The following is a 25,172-nucleotide window of genomic DNA, read 5'->3' as shown; positions in this document are numbered from 1 at the left end:
GAAACAAACAGGAAATGCTTAATTTAAAAGCAAAAAGGATGCTTCCTGCTGCAGATGAGAGAGATGGAGGATTGATGCGGTTTGTAATGTGGCCGCGAGCTGTTTATCTACAAGTTCAGGTTCTTTGAGCAGAGAAAGCTTTGAGAGCTGATAACATTTGATAGTTTGCTCTGAATACAAGTTCACTGTGTTCAGCGTGGTGCAGTGTGAGACAACAGAAGCAAAATGCATTAAATGAATATTTAAATGACTCAAATGTCAACAAATCGTTAGGTAATCCATTTTGTGTAGGTGTTGTTTACCTGCTGCAGTGAGTCCACACAGCCACCTGGGGGCCTGTGATGGTACTGCAAGTAGATCACGAGCAGTCGATTAATATTCTTAAGTCTTCTTTAAAAAAAGAAAAAGGAAAATTCTGATTTCTTGGATAAAAAGTGTGACGGTGGTGCAAGGAGCAGAGATGTTTAAGATAGAAGATGTGGAGAAGAGGGTGGAGTGGGTGGAGATGAGTGTCAGGAGTGATTTGTGACAGATGGCAGGAAGAGAGAAAGGGGAGGTTTGTGAGACTGCAGTGAGACTGCTGTGATGTATGGTTGGGAGACGGTGGCACTGACAGAGACAGGAGGCGGAGCTTGAGGAGAAGACTGTGGCTCAGGGGGTTGGGAAGCGCACCTGTAACCGGAAGGTCGCCGGTTCGATCCCCGGCTTTTCTGTCCTGGTCGTTGTGTCCTTGGGCAAGACACCTTACCCTACCCCTACCCTACCGCCTACTGGTGTTGGCCAGAGGGGCCGATGGCGCGATATGGCAGCCTCGCTTCTGTCAGTCTGCCCCAGGGCAGCTGTGGCTACAACCGTAGCTTGCCTCCACCGGTGTATGAATGTGAGAGTGAATGAATAATGGCATTGTAAAGCGCTTTGGGTGCCTTGAAAAGCGCTATATAAATCCAATGCATTATTATTATTATTAAGACTCAGGTGGTTCTGTGTTGACGTCTAAAGGCTGAAAGAAGAATAGACCGAATCATGACAATCTGTTTTTAAATTAAAATTTTGTTTTGGAGTCATTTTATTTCAGGTTTTATAGTTTTAAATTGAAATATTTACATTTTCTAAAGAAGCTGAACTGACGAGGAAGCTTCACTAGAATTAAACCTGATCTTGATTCTGAGCTCATCCTGCAGCTCTGTTAATAACTATAAAGATCCTAATATGGCAAATAAAACTGTTGATGGGGAATTAAATTAAGTGAATCATTAGAAGCTGAATGAGAAAACATAATATCACTGTAATGATATTATGATGACAGTAACTCATTTTCTGCTTGTGCGCTGAGTGGAGTGGATGTTTGGGTGGGCCTCACGCTGTCCACAGATAAACAACACAAGGGAGCAGATATAGAGAGCGTTCGAGCTCCGATCAGGGCGGAGATATCGGAGCTTACATTCTGTCACGCCGTCACACGCTCCAGCCTGTAATCACACGCAGACGTACACATTTTTCTGTACGTGTCTGGTCGCGGCCGGCCTAAGGAGCTTTCAAAGAAATCGCCTGGACTTCTGCGTGTGCACTGATACTTTATGTAAAAGACAAACTGGAGCCATTAAGTTCATTTGTATTTAAAGAAAGTCACAAAACAGACACAGGTGCTGCCAGTCTCACTTTGCAAGGATTCAAAAATGGTTTTTATTTTGGATAACGTTCTTGAAACTGCATCAAATTTGAACTTTACTGCTGTCAGAATAACAAATCGCTCTGAAGACGAAGAGATGAACAACACAAATTTAGTTTGAATTCATATAAGAAAGTTTTCCCTCAGATAAGCAGGAACAGCTGCAGACGTCAGTTCAGCGCTGCTCTCCATCCCTGAGCAGCGCATTACTGTAGTTTTCCTTTAATTTGTCACGAAACACAGTGTTGGTGCTTCTGTAGAGCAACATGTAGTTCAGTTTATGGACTTGTCACAAAAGTTGAAGCTCAAAGACTGTGAAGTGTCTCTGTCACAGTATTTTAACTGCATTTCCTGTTCTTTAAAAAAGGAAATAAAAGCTGGTTGGTGCAACATCGCTACATCTCTCTGCTTCTCCGTCGTCATGCAGGTTTGGTCAGTCCACACGAGAAGGCAATATCACACGTTGGCCAGGAAATACAAGGGAGGATGTGATGATTTAAACTGACAGTGAGAAGATTTCCTGCTGTAAGCTGCTGAAATGCCTGAAATGAGACCAAAACAGAAAGTTTTCACACCCCACTGATGATGGTGGAACTGAGCGTAGTAAAAAGAGGAACTCCTCTTCACACTCGACTTTAAACACATCTCTGCTAAAGATCAGGCCTCAGATGGTTTAAACTCCCTACATTTGTCACTGAAACATGGCGACATCGGGTCAAAGACCGGGTGATCAGCACTCAGCTGCTGACTCCTGGTTGGCCGGACTCGCGCTCTTTCGGGCGTGTTGTGACACCTCATGGAGCGAGGTATTTTGCCTCCAGTCTTCCGTTCTGGGTTTTAAATCTCTTCTCTTAAATCTCTCACGCAGAGAGCGAGGTGTGCAAGCTGGAGACACTCCTGCAGACTGAGGTTACCGTAGTGACCACAGGCGAAGCGGTGGGCGCCGATGCTGCCAAGACCCCGCCGGCCCTGCGACGCAGGAAACGCACGTGCTCGCGGCGGCAGGGTGAGAGGGAGCGAGATAGGGAAGGAGGAGTCGGTGCCGGAGACCGAGGGGACAGAGGAGTGGGAGAGGAGAGGGACACGAGAGAAGCCGGTAAGTCCGCCCGGATACAGACGCCCCCAGCGAATCCTGCCTGTGTGCAGTAGTGCCCTCTGGTGGTTGTGTTTGGTGTTCCAGCCGTCCAACACAACGTCACTGATTCAGTAACAAAGTGTACACTGTTGTGTCCTTTAGGCTCTCAGTTTATGAAGCTGGGGGAGCGATCACGCGGCGGCGGGCACAACAGCATATCCACCATCCTCCTCATCGTCAGCTTCATGTAAGTGTTTGTGGAGTCGGCTGTGTGGGTGGATTGCATCTGTGGATGAGCGCCCCTCTCTGTCCGTCCAGCATGTTAGGTCTTATTTAATCAGCAGCAGCGGAGACACAGTTGTATGAGGAGGGGTTGTACTGTTGCACAGCGGCGTCAGGACCGGTGCACATGAGAGCACCTGTGCTTTCTATACTGTGAGCTGATCTCATCCCTGCTTTGATTGTATGTCTCTGATTAAACTCGCTCGCTGCTGCTCAGTGCACTGCTGAATGTTGCTCATTCAGACACTTTGGAAATCAATCCTTCTGCTTACTAACGGCCTCACGATGCCTTTCTTGCTATTTCTCTTTTTCCCTCCTTTCTGCATTACTTCTTGTGCGTAGGATCTGTATCAGGTTCGTATGAGAGGCTTTAAACGTTACACCACTGGCTGTTTAAATATGACCTCTGAGCACAAATGTACAGGAAAATCCACCGTTCAGGCTAAACATGAAGCTTTGTCAACTTCAAATGAAATGTGATGAATGAGGTTCATTTCTCTTCGGTATAAAAGCACAGCTGCTGATTATTTTAAGCTGCTCTCATGAACGTACGATTATCTGTCCCCAAAGGAGGAGGATTATTTAAACGAGGATTCATAACCAGATTTTAAGTCGTATAAACAAAAGTCATATAAACAAAAGACCCAGTTTTGGGTCCTTTTAGCCTTTGTTGGATAGAGACGGTGTAGAGACAGAGCCGCTGAGCTAAACCGACGGCCTCAAGTCTGATTTATTTGTAAAATGAGAAGTTTTAAACTGAACAAGGTCGATGCAACAAAGTTACAAAATTAGAATCAATCAAATAATTGTTTGTTAGAAGTTTTTAATCAAAACCTCCTGGTCATACCTCCTCAGCATGTTTGACATACATGTACAGGGAGTGCAGAATTATTAGGCAAGTTGTATTTTTGAGGAATAATTTTATTATTGAACAACAACCATGTTCTCAATGAACCCAAAAAACTCATTAATATCAAAGCTGAATGTTTTTGGAAGTAGTTTTTAGTTTGTTTTTAGTTTTAGCTATTTTAGGGGGATATCTGTGTGTGCAGGTGACTATTACTGTGCATAATTATTAGGCAACTTAACAAAAAACAAATATATACCCATTTCAATTATTTATTTTTACCAGTGAAACCAATATAACATCTCCACATTCACAAATATACATTTCTGACATTCAAAAACAAAACAAAACAAAAACAAATCAGTGACCAATATAGCCACCTTTCTTTGCAAGGACACTCAAAAGCCTGCCATCCATGGATCCTGTCAGTGTTTTGATCTGTTCACCATCAACATTGCGTGCAGCAGCAACCACAGCCTCCCAGACACTGTTCAGAGAGGTGTACTGTTTTCCCTCCTTGTAAATCTCACATTTGATGATGGACCACAGGTTCTCAATGGGGTTCAGATCAGGTGAACAAGGAGGCCATGTCATTAGTTTTTCTTCTTTTATACCCTTTCTTGCCAGCCACGCTGTAGAGTACTTGGACGCGTGTGATGGAGCATTGTCCTGCATGAAAATCATGTTTTTCTTGAAGGATGCAGACTTCTTCCTGTACCACTGCTTGAAGAAGGTGTCTTCCAGAAACTGGCAGTAGGACTGGGAGTTGAGCTTGATTCCATCCTCAACCCGAAAAGGCCCCACAAGCTCATCTTTGATGATACCAGCCCAAACCAGTACTCCACCTCCACCTTGCTGGCGTCTGAGTCGGACTGGAGCTCTCTGCCCTTTACCAATCCAGCCACAGGCCCATCCATCTGGCCCATCAAGACTCACTCTCATTTCATCAGTCCATAAAACCTTAGAAAAATCAGTCTTGAGATATTTCTTGGCCCAGTCTTGACGTTTCAGCTTGTGTGTCTTGTTCAGTGGTGGTCGTCTTTCAGCCTTTCTTACCTTGGCCATGTCTCTGAGTATTGCACACCTTGTGCTTTTGGGCACTCCAGTGATGTTGCAGCTCTGAAATATGGCCAAACTGGTGGCAAGTGGCATCTTGGCAGCTGCACGCTTGACTTTTCTCAGTTCATGGGCAGTTATTTTGCGCCTTGGTTTTTCCACACGCTTCTTGCGACCCTGTTGACTATTTTGAATGAAACGCTTGATTGTTCGATGATCACGCTTCACAAGCTTTGCAATTTTAAGACTGCTGCATCCCTCTGCAAGATATCTCACTATTTTTGACTTTTCTGAGCCTGTCAAGTCCTTCTTTTGACCCATTTGGCCAAAGGAAAGGAAGTTGCCTAATAATTATGCACACCTGATATAGGGTGTTGATGTCATTAGACCACACCCCTTCTCATTACAGAGATGCACATCACCTAATATGCTTAATTGGTAGTAGGCTTTCGAGCCTATACAGCTTGGAGTAAGACAACATGCATGAAGAGGATGATGTGGACAAAATACTCATTTGCCTAATAATTCTGCACCCCCTGTATATGTGGTGCAGTGAGACCAGCTTAAAGGCCACAGCGTGCCGTCTGTGTCGTTTGTATCATGGCTGGGATGAATTCTCGTTAAAGGTTTCCAGCAGGAGAGAAACTGGTTCTTAAATGTTTTTTAAAAAATCATTTAAAACATGAAAAAAAGCCTTAAAATCAGCCTGTGTGTGTTAGCTGACGGTGGATTCTTCCTGTAACAGCACAGACTCGAACAAACCCACAAATATTTGTGTGTGTTCTTTTGTTCCGTTGGTTTTTCGACCTTCCTGCTGTCCGTGTGGTTCAGTGTGAAACATTTTCAGTGTTTGTGGTTGGCGGTCAGTGACTCTGACCTCTGTGCGCTCTCTGTCTGTCCCCGTCAGTCTGGTGGTGCTGGTGGCGCTCAACATGCTGCTGTTCTACAAGCTGTACGCTCTGGAAAGAGCCGCACATACACTGGAGACGTGGCACTCCTACTCTGTTGCTGACAGGTAAAACACACCGCCCAGTTTTCCTTAAACACACACACACACACACACACACACACACACACACACACACACACACACACACACACACCGCTCTCTGCGTTCCTCTGTGAAGGCAGAGGCGTGGTGATAATTGGTGCTTGGTATGATTTGCTCCTGTGGGGGACCACAGCTCTGTTACTGCATAGCAACAGATCAGAACAAAATGTTTTAAAGGGGATAAAATCAGTAAAAATGAGGATCATTTAAATAATAATAATAATAATCAAAAAATCTATTTCACACAACACGAATCAAACAGCAAAAACAAAACTGGCTTTCAGCGGGAAGGAAGTCCCGTTTTGTCTCATTCTCTGTGAAACAGGGACTATTTTCTTTCTACCGTCTCCATCCGCCAGTTACAGAAGAGTGCCGCGAGCTAACGTTACAGGTGGACGTCACTGATGTTTCCATCCTGTGAGGAGCGAAAGCTTTAATTCTCGGGTTTGTGTGGCCGCCTCCTGCACACTGTGACACGCTCGGTTTGGTTGGAAGAAAATAGTTCCTCCATGAAACTGCTCACGGCCGGATTTGTGGATAATTTTAATAACCTACTGAGTTTTTCAAACATGTTTCGGTGCTTTGGGCAGCACACAGGATGATGATTCACTCTGTATTGTTGACTCTGGGTTAAAGAGCTCTTCTTCTTCTTCCTCTTGTTTCTCCTCTTCCTCCTCCTCGCCCCCTCAGTCCTTTGCCTCAGACTGCTGGGGAGTGGGCTCAGGTCCTGCAGCTGCAGAGGCAGTTTCATCAGGCCCAGCTCAGCAAGTGGCAGCAGATCCTGCAGTCCTCCGTCTCGCTGCTCGACCAGGTTGGCGTCCCTTCTCAGTTTGCGTTGGCGGCTGGTTTCAGCTCACAGATTATAACCCAGCGTGTCCCTCTCTCTGTCTCCAGATGAAGCAGTCTTTAGAGAAGCTCCACCAGGGCATCGTGGTCCCAGAGGTCAAGCAGGACCCCCCTCCTGACACGGAGTCCCTGACCGAGGCCTGAAGCTCGCCTGCTCCGACTGCCCCCCCCTCCCAACCTCTGAACCCGCAGAGATTCGGATCGTTTCCCACTCGAACCCCGGTGAGAGAGGACGGCGCTCAGAACTCTCCTCGCCCGACTGACTTGAAACAGCGACGTTCGCCTCGAGTGAACTCAGACTGGAAGCTTTCAGGACCACAGCAATAATTTCCCTGCAGCTGCAAGTCGACCGTGTGTGAGTGTGAGTGTGTGTGAGAGTGTGTGAGACGAGGCCACAGGTGGGCCCGTTCAGACCACCCGGACCACACGGTCGGCTGCAATCTCCTTTAATTCAGACCTCGACTATCACAGACCAAACTTCCTCTTCTGACCTGCAACATTTTAGAGGTTCAGCGATTCGGGAAAGTGGGAGCGTCGATCGACTCTCAGAGGACGAGAAAAAAGAGAGGACGAGGAACACGCTCCCACTTCTCCCGGGCTCCGTCAGGGTTTTATGTCTTTTTCAAACTTGGTGCGTCCGACTGTTTCCTGGACCATGACAGTATTTATTGTTGCCGCTGACTGTCCCGTCCTGCTCTGAAGAAGTCATGTGATGCCTGTTTCCTGCTCTGATTTGCTGTTTTGTGTGTGGGCCAAGAGGGGCTCCACGAGAACGATCACTGGCCCCAGCAATAATAGTGATTCATGTTCTGAATGTTTCAAGCAGAGTAGTACATAGATACATATATATATATATATATATAATGATAATAATGAACCGTGTGTCTGTGTGTGTGTGTGTGTGTGTGTGTGGGCAGCAGAGGACATTTGGAGATGAGAGACGGGCGTTCGTGTTAGTTTGTTTTTGAAGATTTCTCTTTCATGTTGGGTTCAGGTGGAAACTCTGAGGTCTCATCAGTGACGGAGCGACTCCTGTGAGGACCAAGCAGACCTCTGAGGGTCCCGGAGAAGAAAAAAGGGAATTTTTCTGGCAGTATTGTTTTTCTGTGTGTGTGTTTGTACGATTCATCTTCTTTTTATTCAGTTTTCATCTTCCGACTTTGATTTTTGTCGCCATTCGTCCTCCCCGCTCACTGGACCTGAAACATTTCACCCACCCGAGAGCTTCCTCTCTGGTTTTCTTTCCTGCTCTTCCTCATGCTCTCCTTCTCTTTCTCTCTCCATTTCGTTTTGGAAAACGGCGTCTGCTGAAGCATGCGGGCCCTGCTGTGCACGGCCATCCGTGGATAACAAAAGGATGTACTATTTATTAAAGGAGGGAGAGAGGGATGAGGAGCAGAGATGGGAATGTACTGTAAAGATGTGATTGTACATCACGCCATGGAGAGAAATGAAAAGCTCTAAACACGCAACAACGCCTCGCTTTTCTTTGAGTCTGTGTTTGTCTCCTTTGGCTTAATCCATTTTGGTTCATAAATAAAGTTCCTGCAGTGTTCTCCCACCGAGGAAAACCTCCGTCAGTGCAGTAGATGATGTTAAAACAGGGAGTAGAGTCTCCAAAAGGTCTCATCTTTCCCTGCACCACCTCCATCCCATCCTGGGAATATCTGAGCTCCTGTGCTGATGATCGTTGAAACGACACAATCGTACACAGTGAGGATAAACCAGGCTGTGCTTTACTGTAATGCCTCTTTGCACCACTAGAAGGTGCAGTTAGTCCGTGTGACTTTTACTTGACCGCTTTATTTACTGTGGTGGTGCGGGTGGATTAAAAGAACAACAGAAAACATATCAGGACTAAAGCTGGGGTGCCCTGATGCAGTCCTCTCTCGGGATTCATGTCTGCTGGTCTCAAACCTGGGAACAGACCTACAGGTGAAACACTGCCCCCTAGTGAAGGTTTTAGCTAAAGCTTTTAGATGGCAACCCTTAAAAATAAGTAAATGATGTGTTTGTTTACTGAATAATGGCACCAGTTGTTTTAATAATTGTCTGCATGTATTCAATTAACAAAATCATTTTCACAAATCTGCACTTCTGAGCATCGCTCATTTCCCCAGCAGAAAGAGTTGACCTGATCCAAAGAGAAGTTCTCTGCCTCGAGAATAAAAGCACCGAGTCAAGAACTGGTTCTGCAGAAGCGTGTCAGCGTTTCTCAGTCCCAACACTGACCTTAACGCCTGGAGCTGCTCTGCTGGCTCAGCAGTAATTGGGTTTTCATTTCTCCTGCGTTACGTTCTGCTCTGCTCAAATCACCTAATTTTAATATATTAATGAAGTCGTGCAAAATTTCACCTTCATTGAGCGGAAATATAAAAGGTTTTTATTTTTGCTTTTTGATCAGAACTTCATAAATCCATCCAATTTTCAGGACTGAAAAATAAATATAGGTTCATTCAAAAATTGCAAAGATATCGGGTTTCACAGTGTCACAGTCTGAAGACAGAACCTGTCCACTCCCCAGTCACCGCCTGGCCAACAACTCGCTAATGCAAAGCAGCCAATCACATCCACAGCAGAGCACGCGTGCTACGATCTACACAGATAGAAAGATGTTTCCTGGTCTGAGTTTTGATTTCTGCACCAATCAGGGTCAGAATTTGTTGTAAACAGCATGAAAGCATGACCCCTCCTGCCTGTATCAGCAGCTCAGGCTGCTGCTGTGGGCGATATTTCCCCCTCACTTCCAGCATGGCAGCATTTAAACTCCACAGCCAACCTGAGTGTTGTTGCTGACCATGTCCATCCCTTTATGACTGTGTGACATTATCACATGAACATGGTCCAAAATGTCAGAGATGTTTCTGAATCTGTGATGTGAAGAATTAAAAGGGACTACAAAAAGTCCATCATGGGTCTGTGAAATAAAAGGTCTCCTTTTATGTAGAACTTATCTGGAGTTGGTCTGAGGTGTTTGCATTTGGAAGATTTTGCTGTGAACAGACAACATGTGTTGTGCCCTTAAACAGGGGAAATAGTGAGGAGAGGTGAAAGAATGGCACAGACACGCAGCTCTCACTCTCACTCGTCTGTATTGAGTTTATAAAAATACTTTGGACAACATTAACTTTAACACTGGACAAAAACCTATACAGACAGTAACAGAAAAATATTCACACAATATGGCGGAGTACTAGCGAAAACTAGCATACACAGCAACAGAGATTAACTGGAACGTCTCAGCCAAAAACAGTCCGCAATTCACATCTTTCGCTATAATGAACAATGATAACAACGTAATAATCAACAGTAACACACATTTATACAGTTCTGTGCATGGCAGTTACCTTAAACAGGGGAAATAGTGAGGAGAGGTGAAAGAACGGCACAGACACGCAGCTCTCACTCGTCTGTGAGTGAAGGAGGCGCGCGAACCCACCTACTGGAGCCCTGAGGCATTACCAATGGATCGACGCACAATCAACCCAGACAGAACTTTCACTACTTATCTCCCTCTATATTCCCACTGCATATTCTATTCGAAAACAGTCAAAGCAACAAATAAAACATTAATAAAGACATGACATGAAATGTAAGGAACCGAGATGTACAATTCTAAAACTGATCCACCAAATTATGATCCACCACACATGCGCTCAAAGGAGCAGAAAAACCTCATCAGAGAAAATGCTGCAGTATTAGGAGTTGCAAAGTCTTCAGTGTTGTACATCCTGAGACAGAAAGAAAGCACTGTGACCTCAGCAACGCAAAAAGACCTGGACGTCCAGAGAAGACAGCAATGGTGGATGATCGCAGAATAATTTCCATGGTGAAGAGAAACCACTTCACAACAGCCTATCAAGTGAACAACACTTTCCAGGAGGCGTATCGATATCCAAGTCTAACCTTAAGAGAAGACTGCATGAAAGTAAATACAGAGGGCCTCAAGAATAGAAAGGCTAAAAAGTATTCTTTGGACGGCTGAAACAAAGAGGAAGGTGTGGAACAGCTCATGATCCAGAACACACCACATCGTCTGTAAAACACGGGGGAGGCTGTGTGATGGTTTGGGCGTGCACGGCTGCCAGTAGCACTGAGACACTAGTGTTTATTGATGATGTGACTCAGGACAGAAGCAGCTGAATGAACTCTGAGGTGTTCAGAGACAAACTGTCTGCTCACATCCTGCTAAATACTGCTAAAAACTGATTGGGCCTCATTTCATAAAACAGATGGACAATGACCCAAAACAGCCAAAGCAACTCAGTTTATTAAAGCAAAGGAGTATTCTTGAATGGCCAAGTCAGTCACCTGATCTTAACCCCACAGAACTTTTCACTTGTTGAAGACTGAAGTTCATAAAGTCACCGTTACGCTGAGCTCTGCACGTTCTGACCAAGCGGGGTCGCCGTAAACTCAACTTTGTTCTTAGAAAATCTTTCAGCTCCTCTGTGAGGTGACATCATAGAGATCCTGGACTGGAAAAAACTGTCTTTGGCTCACAAACATATAACATGAATAACTAACATTACTAACATGTGACCACCCAGGAACAGAATCTACAATAAAATGCAGAATTTACTTTAAAAACTAATTCGAGTGTTTGCAGCTCAGTTTTACTTCATTCACAGACTTCACTGCACATTAACCCGACACACATGTAAAGGACTCGAACAGCTTATTGTGTCAGAAGTTTGATTTATTTCAGTGTTTCTTTATTTCATTTTGTTTCCAGTAAGCAACATTTCCACACCTAAAACTGCAGTTTTTGATTTGCTGAAGCACGAGCAGAAGGTTTCTTCTCGTTTCACCGGTTTCTTCATTTGTGCAGGAAAATGTATTCAAAGCACAAACAACATCACTTAGAAAGGAGTGCATGGATGCTTATTTGTTCTTTTTTAGCATCTCAAACTTTTGGTGTTTGTACTGAAAAGAAAACGTCACTTTTCCGCCTTTGCATTATTCCAACACGCAGCATGCAGGTACGTGTGTCTCCTCCTTAAACTCTCAAAGTATGAAACTTACTTTTGTACAACAGATGAGCAGTAAACATGCAGACTGGCAGTGTTGAGCTGCCATCTAGTGGCTATCTGGAAACATGTTTTTCTTAAAAGCCAAGGCTTCACCTTTTTCCCTTTTGTGTTTCCACTGGCTTCTCTCCGGGAGGCACACTGGGCACGGTTTGTGGTACATTTGCCCACAGCAGTTTTATAATAGCTTGTTGAGCCCTTAAGTTTTCTACAAAGACACTAAGACATTGGTGTGAAGCTAAACATCAGTGGGAAACGTTCAGCTGCTGAGCGTTACACTTTCTCGGGGGCATCAGCTTCTGATCTGTGACAGGAAGTCACTGTTTGTTTGTTTTTCAGCACTGATGCTTGTAAACAACTTTGAAGGACAAATTCAAATGAGCAGCGAGCCTCCTTGTGTCAAACAGCCAGTTTAAACAGCTGCTGAAAAGGCCTGCCAGGCTTTTTTAACCTGGCCTGTGACGTACATGAGATAAAACAGGATCTAATGTTGAACATTAAAACTTGCTGCAGCAGACCTATTCTGCTCATTCCTGCTCCGTTTATATTGCTGGTCTGAAATGGAGTAGCTTTGCATGCCTTTTGTTCACCAGTGCAGGGCTGGTGCTAGAACCCAATCCCCCAAATCTTCCACCAAAACAAAAGGACTCCAGCAGTAACAAGCACCACCACAGCACAGGGCAAACAGCTGCAGAGGCTGCCTGCAGTTCCCCTAATGTCCACCAGAGCCTAACTCCAGCAGGGAGTCGGTCCCTGTAGACTCTACAGTAAACTTTGCAGCAGAAATAAACATTTTTACAGCCTGACACAAAAACAGGATTTGGCCTCTGAGGAGGAGGATGACAGCTTCATCTAGAAGCTTCTGGGGCTGAAAGTTCGGGGTCTGAACGCCATCATAGGAATGTATATATGACGGAGAATAAGGAAAAGCAGAATATGTCCACTGTAACCTGTGAGTGCATCTTTGTCTGTAAGGTAACATTTGTGTGGTGAAATAAAGATTTAGCAGCACTTTTCTGCTGCGTGTGAAGGTGAAGCTGTCGTGTTTCATGTGCGCAGAAACTTTAATCAGACAATCAGAACCGTCTCAAAATCATCTGTATTAAAAGCTGCTCCACATCCTGCGGGTTAAAAAGGTTCAAAGTGTTTGGATGTGTGGACATTTTCTCCAGCTGATGAACAGTGAGCTGCACGTAAGATAGACCTGCAGTTATATTTGTATTTTACATTATTTTGTAGTATAAACTGATTATCGTGGTTATATAGATAAACATGATAAACAGTTTTTATTTGGCTCCACAGTTTTGTGAACCTGCAGAGGAAACCAGGGATTTTAACACTCACTGGCACCAACACATGGAGAGTGATGAAGTATTTCTTGATAAACTTGTAATCATGCAGTTAGTGAATATGTAGCGTATAATAGACCCTACATGTGTTCTGTGCAGACTTATACACCTATATACAGCATGACTCCCTCCCTCTGTCCAGCTTAACAAAGACCTGATGCATCCGTGTGTTCTCTCAGAAAGTTCGTCCTTCATCCTGCTGCAGAAAGTCACTTTAGGAAAAAAAAAAAAACTTTCTGTGAAGATCTTTCTCCTTGCTGTGGTTCCATGTTTCCAGCTTGTGGAGAGGATGGTGAGGGGGGGAGAGGGCACACAAGAGGACGAGCAACTCCTCAAAGAAGCCGCCTTGAACGTTTCCCCAATCTGAAGATTGAAAAAAAAACAAAGAAAACTGTAAGTCACTGCAAGCGAGCGATGTGAGGCAGTGAGCTCAGTTTTTAAATTTAAAGCACCGGTTTCAAACATGAGGTCCAGGGGCCATAAAAAGCCCACATAATTCATCAATAACTTAAATGTTATTCGTAAAATGCACCACTATTCCTCCAAATTCCCACAAAGTAAAATGCTGTTGCTGTTAACTCCTAACACCTTAGCTGGCATTACTCTGTAATTCAGTGAGAATGAGATCATGTAGCAACAGTCAGTGGAAACAAAATCATCACGCTTTGAAGGCCAAATTCAGGTTAAAAATCAAAACTAAAGATTGAAATTGGAGCTGTTTGAGCCATAATGTGGCTCAGCGGTGTGCAGCACTCCTGACGCGCTGCTCCTGATGAGGTGTTAGAGTCTGTGGGTCTCTTTGGGGGCTTTGGGTGTAAACTCCACAGCTCCAGTTCTGGTTTTCTGGACAGAGCTGTGCTGTGAGCACAGGTCAGGCGTAAGTGCTGATCAGGTGTTCTTATAGCATAAAATCTGAAAGTATTAATGTCATGTAATGCTCTCTAAATGTTCCTCATGCTGTTATTTTGAAGATCTCCCGCCTGAGTGGAGCTATCTAACGAGAGGCGCTTGTAAGATGAAGCCTGGGGTCACCAGACTGATTCAAAACACATAATTACTGGAATTTGTCAGAGTTTTATTATTAATTTATGTTTTTCACACAAGTAAAATAAGATTTCAGTAAAATGATGAGAAAAGTAAAAGAAGGCCTGACCTACGGTGAGCTTTGCTGCAAATGCATGGCTTATATGTTGACATGAAAACTACTTACATATGTGCTCTTATGTGTCTGGGTGATTCTTGGATGTAATCTGACTACTGCATGACTTCCTAACCCGCCCTTTTTGCGTTTTCTCAAAATGGAAAAGAAAACAAAAGAAACTGAATTCAGAATTTCACAGATCGACACCTACCGGTGCTATTCTGCCACTTGTGCACCTGCACAATTATCTTTACTTTCCGATGCTATAGCTAAATACTCCTCCCTGGAAGAAAGCGAGAAGGAGAAAGGAGAGAAACAAGAATCAGAATCAGAAGATGTCAGCTCAGTGAGAGGAAAAGGAGAATGTCATGTTGAAAACAGCAGATTGTAACAGTAGGATGGAAAAACGAGGTCGGAAGGTGGGACGTCAGGACATTTGGACGGCCCAGCAGGATCTGGAAACAAAGGGCTGCTACTGCTCGTGTGCTTTAGGCGGTACTCACGCGCTCTCTCTCAGAGCTTCCTCTCCTGCTGCCGAGATCTTCCTGTAGCAGTAAATCATCTCAACCAAGAGCCAAAACTGCAGCCCGATGATGGAGACGTACATCATCACCTCAGACAAGATGGACGCCATTCCCCGGGTAACTAGAGAGATGCACAGGGTTGAATTTGGATGTTTGGATGTTTATAGTTCAAAATCTTCATTTGTCTTGATCCTATCTTAGTTCATCCTCCCTCTGAAACAAGCTGTTTTAACTCCACCTGACCCTCTATGACATCATAAAGATCCAAGAGAAGAAAAAAAGTGTCTTAAAATGAGTGTTTAACTCATAATCTTTCTTTTACTTAAGCATACACTGACCTCGTTACTGAGAGGAGACCCTCAGGCAGAATCAGGACCCTGGAGAGCTCATGTCTCTCATCTTTGTTAGGGACACCTCTTAATTTATAAAGGATGTGCTTAACCTGTAAAGCCAAGTGTATCATATTTGGTAGTTTTTGAGACTTCTACATCATCGTTATGATTTTTATTGTAAATTAGATTACATGATACATTTTGAGTTAAATAAATCAGTAAAAAATAGCATCTAGTTAATTGTTTGGTAGCAAAAACAATAATTGTTTTCTCTGTATTGTTGCAGGTCTTTACCTACAATATAAATCACTTTAAGGAAACTGTTGTTGTGATTTGTTTTTCGGTGCTTTGCTTTGTGATGTGATGCTGCAACGTATTTTAACCCAGCTGACGTGGCTCATTTGCACACAAGGTGTCCTTTAGCGGTGAACTGAGTGATGACATCACTGAGACAGTGTGTCGCTCACCATTTTTCAACATCCAGGACTGCTGTTTTCGAAGGGTGTGCTGCTCTCTCCCAGAGGAGGAAAGTGCTGAATAATCTGTTAAATAACTAGCTTGCTTAAAAAGATGCACCAACAGAGCGTCTGACACTGTGGACAACACACCCCTAACCCCTAACCCCACATAATGACATTACACACAGCCAGCATGTCCAGTTCAGTAACTCTAGTTAGCTGGTTGGCTTTATTCTTCTGTTGCTTAGTTTACACTAACCAGAGATAAAAAAAATAAATAAAAAGAAGTGTGAGAAATGAGGCCTGATCTCAGAACTACACCTCAGCATGAATTCATGCAAAAATCAGTAAACCAGAACAGGAAGTATGAGTCAGTCGGTGTTTTGGGTGCAGTGCTTACGCCGTGCAACCACATTAATGGTGATGTTCTTCTCGATGGCCGTTTGGTAGTCATAGTTGCTGTATTTGAGGAGCCGGCTAAATTCGCATTTGTAGGTTCCAGTGTCATTGTAGGTCACATTGAGGATGTAGATGGAGCCATCCTGCAGGTCCCTGGTATTCTTGCTGCCGTTCCAGTCCAGACGCTCGTAGAAACGTGGGTCAATGATCTCGCCCCTTGCATTATCATAAATGTACAGCTGGAAGAGGAGGCAGAGGGAGGGAAAGACATCATTTTACACTTACACATTTTACATTTTACACGTGTTTTTCTACCTGTTCTTGGATTGAATTGACATTCTTTGTTGTGAAATCATATTTATTTACAGGCTTCACATGAAATCACTCTAATCATTTCATTATACAGAAGATTCTCCACATTTGAATGGTTTTGGTTTTTGGAGTTATATTTGAAAGGAGAGGGTAGAGTGCTGTGTTCATTGCCCAACACAAGCAAGCCTGATTAGAAAACTGCATCCATAAACTATACAGGTGCAACACCTGGGTGTCATCTGCATAGCAGTGAAAATTTATGCTATGTCTTCTAATGATGCTGCCTAAGGGAAGCATGTATAATGTAAATAGAATTGGTCCTAGCACTGAACCCTGTGGAACACCATAATTGACCTTAGTGTGTGAAGAGGACTCTCCATTTACATGTACAAATTGGAGTCTATTAGATAGATATGATACAAACCACTGCAGCGCAGTACCTGTAATACCTACAGCATGTTCTAATCGCTCTAATAGGATATTATGGTCAACAGTATCGAACGCAGCACTGAGGTCTAGCAGGACAAGCACAGAGATGAGTCCACTGTCAGAGGCCATAAGAAGATCATTTGTAACCTTCACTAAAGCTGTTTCTGTGCTGTGATGAGCTCTGAAACCTGACTGAAACGCTTCAAATAAGCCATTCCTCTGCAGATGATCTGTTAACTGTTTGACAACTACTCTTTCAAGGATTTTTGATATGAAAGGAAGGTTGGAGATTGGCCTATAATTAGCTAAGACAGCTGGTCAAGTGACAGTTTAATTAAAAAAAAGGTTTAATTATGTCCACCTTAAAGGCCTGCAGTACATAGCCGATTAATAGAGATAAAATGGTCATATTTAAGATCAGAGCATCTTTCACGTCTTGACGCATGCTCAATCATCCAGGTAATGAAATCCCAGAAAGTGGATTCTGTTCATCTGGACATTTTCAGTGGGAGAAATGTTTCGTCACTCATCCAGGTGACTTCTTCAGTCTCAGCTGACTGCAGGTTTCCAGCTTTATAAACAGCATATTTGCATAATGACTGAAAGGAGGTCAGTTCTTTGACCATTGATATGCAAATTCTCATGACCACTGATCAACAACCACTGATCAAACTCATTGATCAATGGCCATGAGTCCCATTCACAGAGGGTTGGGGAATGGCTGCAATCACAGCGTTGTAAGATGGTGACAGATGTACCCTTAGGCCCCCTCCTCCATTCAGAGATGGTCTTTCCCTTTTCACGTAAATGGCCTCCTTGACTCCGCGCTCAAACCAGCGTTCCTCCCTGTCCAGGATGTGTACATCCTCATCGTTGAAAGAGTGTCCACTGGCCTGTAGGTGTAAATAGACTGCAGAGTCCTGGCCTGACGATGTAGCTCTTAGGCAGAGGATGTTTGGTTTCCCCGATGAATAAATCATGGCAATCCTCCTGCATTCACACCATCTTACAATGCTGTGAATGCAGCCATTCCCCAACTCTCTGTGAATGCTGCTCAGAGCCATTGATCAATGACTCCATGCATGTTTAAAGAAACAGACATCTGGTCTCCACATCTCTTCCCGATATTGACTGAGCTGCAGTCTACATCTCATATCTGCACTTGCTGGTGAATTAATGGATGCTGAAACTAAAAGGCAGCTCAAGGCTAATGGGATCTTTCCTGCTGTATGCATACGGCGTAATGGCCTTTTGATGTGCCTGGTTGTGTCTCCTTAAGTAAGTAAAAGATGTTTTTCAGTTGGTGCTGAAAACCTGTCATGGAAAATGCATCTCTCTGCTCTGCCTCATGAAAAATGCATTGCCATCATTTTCCCAGAAGAGGAGAGGCTGCTGTGATGATGTGTGTGTTGAGACATCTGAGACATCTAGCTCCAGAGCATCTTTACGATATTTCTGGCTTAATAAATTTCACCACTGCTATTTTAGGGATATGTAAGCATAACAGGCATACCTCTCCACAACATTTAAATAAAAATGTCCAACTTTATAATGGAATCACAGATGTTTACAGCTTGGTAAAAAAATAAAATAAAATAAAAGAAGAAACAGGATTTGGTCTCTGCTTGAAGAGCATCTACAGCTCATCCAACCATCTGATAAATAACATGACTGCTGTGGGCCTAAATGTACTAACACACCATCCAAGAAGTGAAAGCACCGAATAGGCAGTATGCCATACATTTCACCTCCACAGTTTATGGATGCAGCTTGTTAACCAAACACCAACCAAAAGCTGAGGCTTCAGAAAAAGTGAATGACATCAGTTTCCTTGTATATTCTGTGCTAAGATCTTTATAACTCGCTAATTGTTTGACTAGTTTTCAGATTTTATTTCTGATCAACTTGCCAGATATCCCATGGACATGTTGCCACTTCACTTTAAAAAATGCCCTCGCTCTGCAGAAGCTCTATGCCCCTTCAGACCACCCATTAATTGTCACCGCCTCCCAGCTTAAGAACGCGGTGTTCTCAAAGAGCTCTCCCTGAAGTCATCACTCCACGCTTACATCTGAGAAGTCGCTGTCGCCTGAACCTTTGAAGGACCATTTGACGGTGGCCGTGGCATCCACCTCGCCTCTCATCTTACAGTAGATGCAGCCCAGCTTGAAGCCCTCGTTGATAACAGCCTCTGTGTCCGAGTCCACTTCCACGCAGGCCCCGTAGCACAGCGGCGCTGCAGAGTGAGGGAGACGCAGTTAGTTTCTGTCTTTTTGCGGGTCACGGGGTCAGAGGTAACTGCCGTGAGTGGCCGTCTTCCTCTCTGTCATGTGCCCGTGACTCAAAGGAAAGGCTGAATTTGGTGTTTTCTCTCAGTACTTGCAGGCAAACTGTCTAAACTGTACTCGAGAAAACAATGTTAGCTACTTTACTTTTACGTGCTTGGTCCCAATGCTCATTACATGCGAGTTTTTTGTATCGGGCATAGCTTTTTTCTTGCAATTTTTTATTTCCCCTCATCGTTTCAGCTCATAGATGGATTAGATTTGGTAAGTTTGGGTTCTCTGTTTAGAGTAATTTTCACTTCTGGTGTTTTTTAACTGAAACTGGGGGGAAATAAAGAGGTTGCAGTGAGCGATACCATTATCTTGCATTCTGGCCACTGCTAACTGAGCTAAATTCATATATAGAAGCGTGAGTCTATATATGCCATCATCATCATGACACATACTTCTCATCGGCCAGGAGTTACACACCTGCAACTCCAAATGTTTCTGTCTCACACTGCACCTTGCAGTTTCCACTGCGGCCTCAGCATCGCTCTCAACCAATGATCTTGTGCTATTCTCAACTCTCACCTCTGGGAAGCGTTTGATTTGAATCGTAAGATGGTGGGGAGGGGAATGAGGGAGAGGACAGAAACACACAGCACACAACGCTGATCAGAAAAATCATTACACAGCAGCTGCACGTCGTCCGTGAGCACGCAAAAACGCCACTCTGTTTCTTTACTTCCTCGGACGTTTAGAAGAAACACACAATCGAAAAGCTTCCACACGGAGGGACGTGGGAGAGGAGCGATGAAAGAGGGAAGAAAGAGAAGGTTAGCACAGGCATCAGTCATTAACAGCCATTTCTACAGGAAAAGCACGGGGAGATGGGGAAGCAGGAGAGGAGAGGGGTAAATGCTGTATGATGCACTGCAGAGAGAGGAAAAAAGGGGAGGAAGGAGGAGAAGAGAGAGTTAAAAAACACAATGTAAGGCTTCACAAATATAAACCCAAACACTACTGAGCCGACAGCTGTCGCATTACAAGAAGAGACTGGAGCAGACCACAAAACCCCCCAGATGGACCCGAGAACACCCGAACCCGAGCCAGAGCGCAATGATTGCAGAGGACTTGGAGAGCAGGGATGAGTAATTACACGAGTGCCTGGGGAAAAGCCACATTCAAACAAGCTGTATTTAATTTTGGGCAGAAAGCGCGTCCTGATAAGTGACTCGGAGAGAGCAGCAGCTATCAGTCCTGAAGCCTGGTTCACTCGTCACGATGTCAGAAGATTTGTTAAACTGGATTTTAGTTAAACGCCTGGTAGCTGCGAGCTGATTTTAATAGTCTTTGTGTTGCAAACTCATAATTTATGAACGCAACTTACAGCTCATAATTCAGAGCTCCACCAAACAAGTCTGCTCGCTTTTGGCAGCCAAAAAAAAAAAAAATTATGGTGTGGCGGACCACTAGGGGGCTCCACTCACACCCAGTGAGAAGGGAAAGAGAGGGGTGATGTTTGGGGGCTGTAGGAGGTGTTTGCTGCCTTGTGAGTTCGGTTGGTTGAAGCCGAGATTAAAGTTGGAGTAAAACATTGTGAGCTCTCATGTCATCGTTACGTACCTCCACAATGGTGCATGTCCATTTTTAATAAACAGTTTATAACACTTTAAATATACAGTTTTTTCCTCATGGGTGTGTGTTTTGGCTGAACTCGTTTACCACCATTCGCTGTCACTTGCTTAAGTCTCAGCACCTTTTTCTCATATGTTATTAGAAACGTGAAAAAGTTGAATATCATGACTTTGCTCTAAAGCGCGGGAGCTCAGGTAGGCCCGGGGTTTGGGGGTTTTCTGGGAGGCGAGCCTGCTGAACAGCAAACAGGCCTGAGGCAAACACCGTCTGCACACACCGCTCAGAGGACAGAAGTGAGTGGAAAACAAAGCTGTTGCTTTATTTGATTATTTTCCCTTTCAGATTCATATCTGCTGTAATTGGCTGTCGTCTCTGTTACAAATGCGATCTGATTGTTTGCTTTAATTGCACGCTGCTGTAAGCTGCACCAGCTGTCAGCGCCGCGGCTAATCCTCGGCCGCCAATAGAGGTCGATGAAAGTCAGTCATCAGTTAATGCCCCTGTGAAATCCCACGGGGGAGCAAATCAAACAATAGCCATTCCTTTCTACAAAGAGGTTCCACCAAGTTTCAAGCTGAGCATTAATGTGCAACAACATTTAGACTCAGGTCTGTGTACTGCTGACTTTACCTGATACAGATTCTACCATGAAAAGCAAAGAAAGGAAACAGGAAGGCAGTAAAGAGACACCAGGAAGAGGACATGCAGAGACACATAGAAGGGTTTGACATGAGACAAAAGTCACGACACCTGGAATACAGACAGTAGAGACACGTTAAAACAGGAACTAACCACAGCAGAGATCAGGAGGAAGACAGAAGAGAGCGCTCTGGCTGCGTAAGCCACACTGTAAACCCGAGAAAGTTCAACTCAGACTCAAGATGACGAGGCTCAGTGTACATATGAATTAATTAAAACTGCTATTAATCTTTTGATGATTGATTTTTATCTTTTTTGCAGTATTTGCAGGACCTTTGTTGCTTTTGTCTTGTTATGCTACAACAACTGTAGGCTGCTGGGGGGTTCCCATGATGCACTGGGTGTTTCTTCTTCCCTCACTATGTGTTTATACACCTCTCTGCATTGAATCATTTCTCATTATTAAACTCTGTCTTTCTGAGTCTTTCTAAACTCTGTGTTTCTTCCTGTTAAAAGGGAGTTTTTCATTCCCACTGTTGCCAAAGTGCTTGCTGATAGGGGGTCGTATGACAGTTGGGCCTCTTGGGGCAACTGTTATTGTGATTTGGTGCTATATAAAAAAAACTGACTTGAACTGCAGAACTTGAACGTAGTTCAATGTTTGCAGGTCAACCCACTGCACTCATGTTGTCACAGATTAGCACAATATGAACAGCTTAACAACATTCATAAATCTAATTAAACAAACATGTGATACAGAATATTTTAACCAACATTTGCTGCTGCAAACCTCACCACACCCACTGACAAGATGACATCAGACACACGTTCATGTTGAAATAGACATGAGTGCCATGAAATGATTCCATCAGTGCATGTTAATGAGAAACTCCTCACAAAGGGAGAAAATGTCACAGGAACTCAAAATACTTTTCCCCCCCTTGTTTAATATTAAGTTTACACAACATATTCTGTGTAATTACTTTATGCATTCGGGTTTACATTGCAGATGTAAATCCAGCTGCACACACACACACAGACAGCATGAGGCTCTGATCCTGAGGGAGGGAGGCTGGTGACGCAGTCAGAGGCCACACTGTGCGAGGTGAGCAAGGATGTTGCTGACTGTCCAAAGCTGAGGCAGCGAAAAGGCAGCGAGACGAACATGCAAGCAGACACAAAGAGGAGCTCACATCCAAAGTGCAGACTAGACAGTCAGCCGAGTCCCTGAGCAACGATTCCTCAGAGCAGCAGCAGCAGTGCACAAACACAGAGCATCAAAAATGCAAATCCACTGCGTAATCTGCAGACGGAAGTTCGTGATTATGCAACGGAAAATGCAGATTAGGAGATTTTTTCCCCCCAACAGGCTGGTTAATCTCTCATATCAGTTGCCGTTTGCCTCCTGAGGACTACAAAGCAAAAACAACCTGACTTAGCTGCACAAAAGACCATCCACCCAGTGAGGTGAGCTAGCTTAGCATGTCACAGGAGGCTAAAGAAAATACAGAAAGGATCAAGATTATTTGCTGAACTGGGCACAAGAGGAAGAAAAGAGAATTGGATAAGCGACAGGAAAAGAGATGAGTGAGGACGACATCTGTTTCTGTGGCCGGGTTACCAACACACACAGACAAACGTGTACCGTGGGCATATATGACCCGGGGTAATGCCAAGCATCCATGACATTTCCCCCGACACAGAGCCGGCGAAGGACTTTCCACCGGAACAAGGGAAACAAAAAGACACACAGCTCAGAGAGCATCGCTTCCGTTTGATGGCACAGACGCAGGGCTTCATGTTTTCCTCTGCAACAGCACAATGTCTGTCCTGGACTTGCGGTGACCCGAAGGTCTCAGAGTTTGGCTGCACATCACTTTTCCCCCATTTCCAAAATCTGAATGAAACCGCTCATAAACCAAAACAAGACCCCAAAACTACCAATACCAGTGCAGAATTTTTATCACAGCTAACCAAGCTAGACACTAAAACTACATATGAAACTCGTTTTACTTGGCTGGGACGTCTCACCTTCCTTCTTACATGTACTCCTGTAATATATCACTTTAAATAAAACCTCAAACGGGCACAGAAAAAAAACTGAGCAATTTTAAACGATAAAAACTAAACAGAAACAATCAAGATCACCATGGAAACCAGCTGAAGCTAAACTGAAAAAAGACAAATAAAAAAAATTACAAAACTGTAATAATCATTTACAGTTTTCTTAAATGACATTTCCAATGTTTTTCATGGGTTTCAGTTTGGATGTTTGAAAAATCAACAATTTTAATTTAAGATGTTATTTAACATTTTATTTTTAAAAAGATTATTTTTATGTTCACTAGAGGCTGACTCCAAACAGCGAGTCATTCACTGACTCCCATGTTAAAATGTTAATGTTGACATGTTTACAGCCACAGGTCTTTACTGGGAATATTACAGACAATTTCCCTTTTATAACAGCTGTACCGGAGTACATTCATTCAACTCGACCAACTGGATTTTGTTAAGGTGAAAATAAGAGGTCAGGGTTAAAAAGAAACAAATAAATAAACACTGAAAAGAAAACAGTGGAAAACGTCAAACTAAAAATAATGCAAAAAATAAAATAATACAAAAAATAGACACAAAATAAATATAAATGTTGTATTTATTGATGTTCAGTTGTAGCACTGTTAGTAATATGAATGATATTATTGGCACATTTAACAATATTTCATTTATTTATTGACAGTATTGGGCCGCCATACACACGGTACATCCAGGGAGTTACATTTGTGCTTTAATATCTGCTATAAAACATCTCCAGTGACGGCTGTGGGCATCCTGATGAAATCCTTTGATTTCACTTCAGCTGTAATTACGTCTACAACAGGTCTTCAGTTTTTTCCTGTAAGCTAAACCGAAATATTTTCCCTTCAATATTCTTGAGAACGTTATTGGATCAAATCTGTTCCCAGCGATTTTTTTTACTCTCCAAGCTGTCTGGAAGGTCACCTCGTCCTTCAGAGCCCATCAAAGCCTCCCCTTTAAAGCAGCAACAGCATCTCACCGGGATTACAAACACACACAGCTGGATGAACAGAGGCTCAGGTGTGTGTTTGCGTGCATGCGTCTGCCTGTCACGTGTTTGTGACACTATCGAGAGGGACACACGAAGCCCGCAATTAGGTCGTGGCACAGTCTCTCGCTCCAGATTCATGGGTTAGAAAGGATCTCACCTCAAATAGAATCAAAACGAAGCTGCTTCGGATTCAGAGGCGAGCGGCAGCTGCAGCCTGAGAAGACGAACATCATAACATCATGTTTTTGTTCCTGTTGCATTCAGATGAAGCACATCAATCAGCAGCTCCTTATTTGTGTGAGGCCAAAAAAAAAGAAGATCCAAGCATCTCTGAGCTTTCAGTGCCACGCATTTAATTCCTCTTAAGAATGGGCTGCAAAACTTAGTAGTTTCATCATGGGCTGAAAGTGCACACGCAGAAGGACGAACAGTTTGTGAAGAGGACAGACGCTGATTATTTTTAGATTTTCTCACCTGACAAAGATGCTTGGAAATCCGGTTTCTCATCTCATGTTTTTCGATAAGTGCCAGACATAAATCATGTTAGCTGCTTTTTAAAGGTTTAGTGCACTGCAGCTCTAGAGTAGTCATAATTAGTTTATCTGGTAAAGCTATGAGCTCCTCTGTAATGTAATCTTCCTTGGTGATGCAGGGGATGGAGTGAACTGATGTAATGGCGATGGAGCCGTTATTTAAACATCGTGGAATTCAAGCCATTTGCAGACTAAATGACTCTGCCATGTTACAACTTTGGGCGCAGA

At 43.7% G+C, this 25,172-nt stretch overlaps 2 protein-coding genes across 2 annotated transcripts; one reads left to right on the top strand and one right to left on the bottom strand.

Annotated features, from left to right (window-relative positions):
• Positions 1 to 2,465: 2,465 nt before the first annotated feature.
• LOC147299959 (protein Aster-A-like) lies at positions 2,466 to 7,029 on the top strand. Its single transcript, XM_086285216.1, has 6 exons — positions 2,466 to 2,475; positions 2,538 to 2,765; positions 2,907 to 2,991; positions 5,837 to 5,944; positions 6,671 to 6,791; positions 6,875 to 7,029. Exons 1-6 carry the CDS (start codon positions 2,466 to 2,468, stop codon positions 6,968 to 6,970), a joined length of 648 nt encoding a protein of 215 aa, XP_086141342.1. The 3' UTR covers positions 6,971 to 7,029.
• Positions 7,030 to 14,552: 7,523 nt separating this feature from the next.
• Positions 14,553 to 19,036, bottom strand: LOC147299958 (sodium channel regulatory subunit beta-1-like; the record flags this gene model as incomplete). The annotated part of the gene is made up of 4 exons (XM_086285217.1): positions 14,553 to 14,629; positions 14,850 to 14,991; positions 16,061 to 16,298; positions 18,870 to 19,036. Coding segments are annotated over 4 exons (614 nt in total), but the record flags the coding sequence as incomplete, so codon positions are not given.
• Between the last annotated feature and the right edge of the window lie 6,136 nt (positions 19,037 to 25,172).

This window comes from Aulonocara sp. 'chitande type north' Nkhata Bay, unplaced genomic scaffold (genome assembly GCF_057382095.1).
Source record: "Aulonocara sp. 'chitande type north' Nkhata Bay isolate Kocher_YH1m ecotype deep benthic unplaced genomic scaffold, A_spYH_male_GT1.1 unmapped_scaffold_42, whole genome shotgun sequence".
NCBI lineage: Eukaryota > Metazoa > Chordata > Actinopteri > Cichliformes > Cichlidae > Aulonocara > Aulonocara sp. 'chitande type north' Nkhata Bay.
Note: the sequence above shows the minus strand (reverse complement) of the source record. Positions and strands in the feature narration are given on the sequence as shown.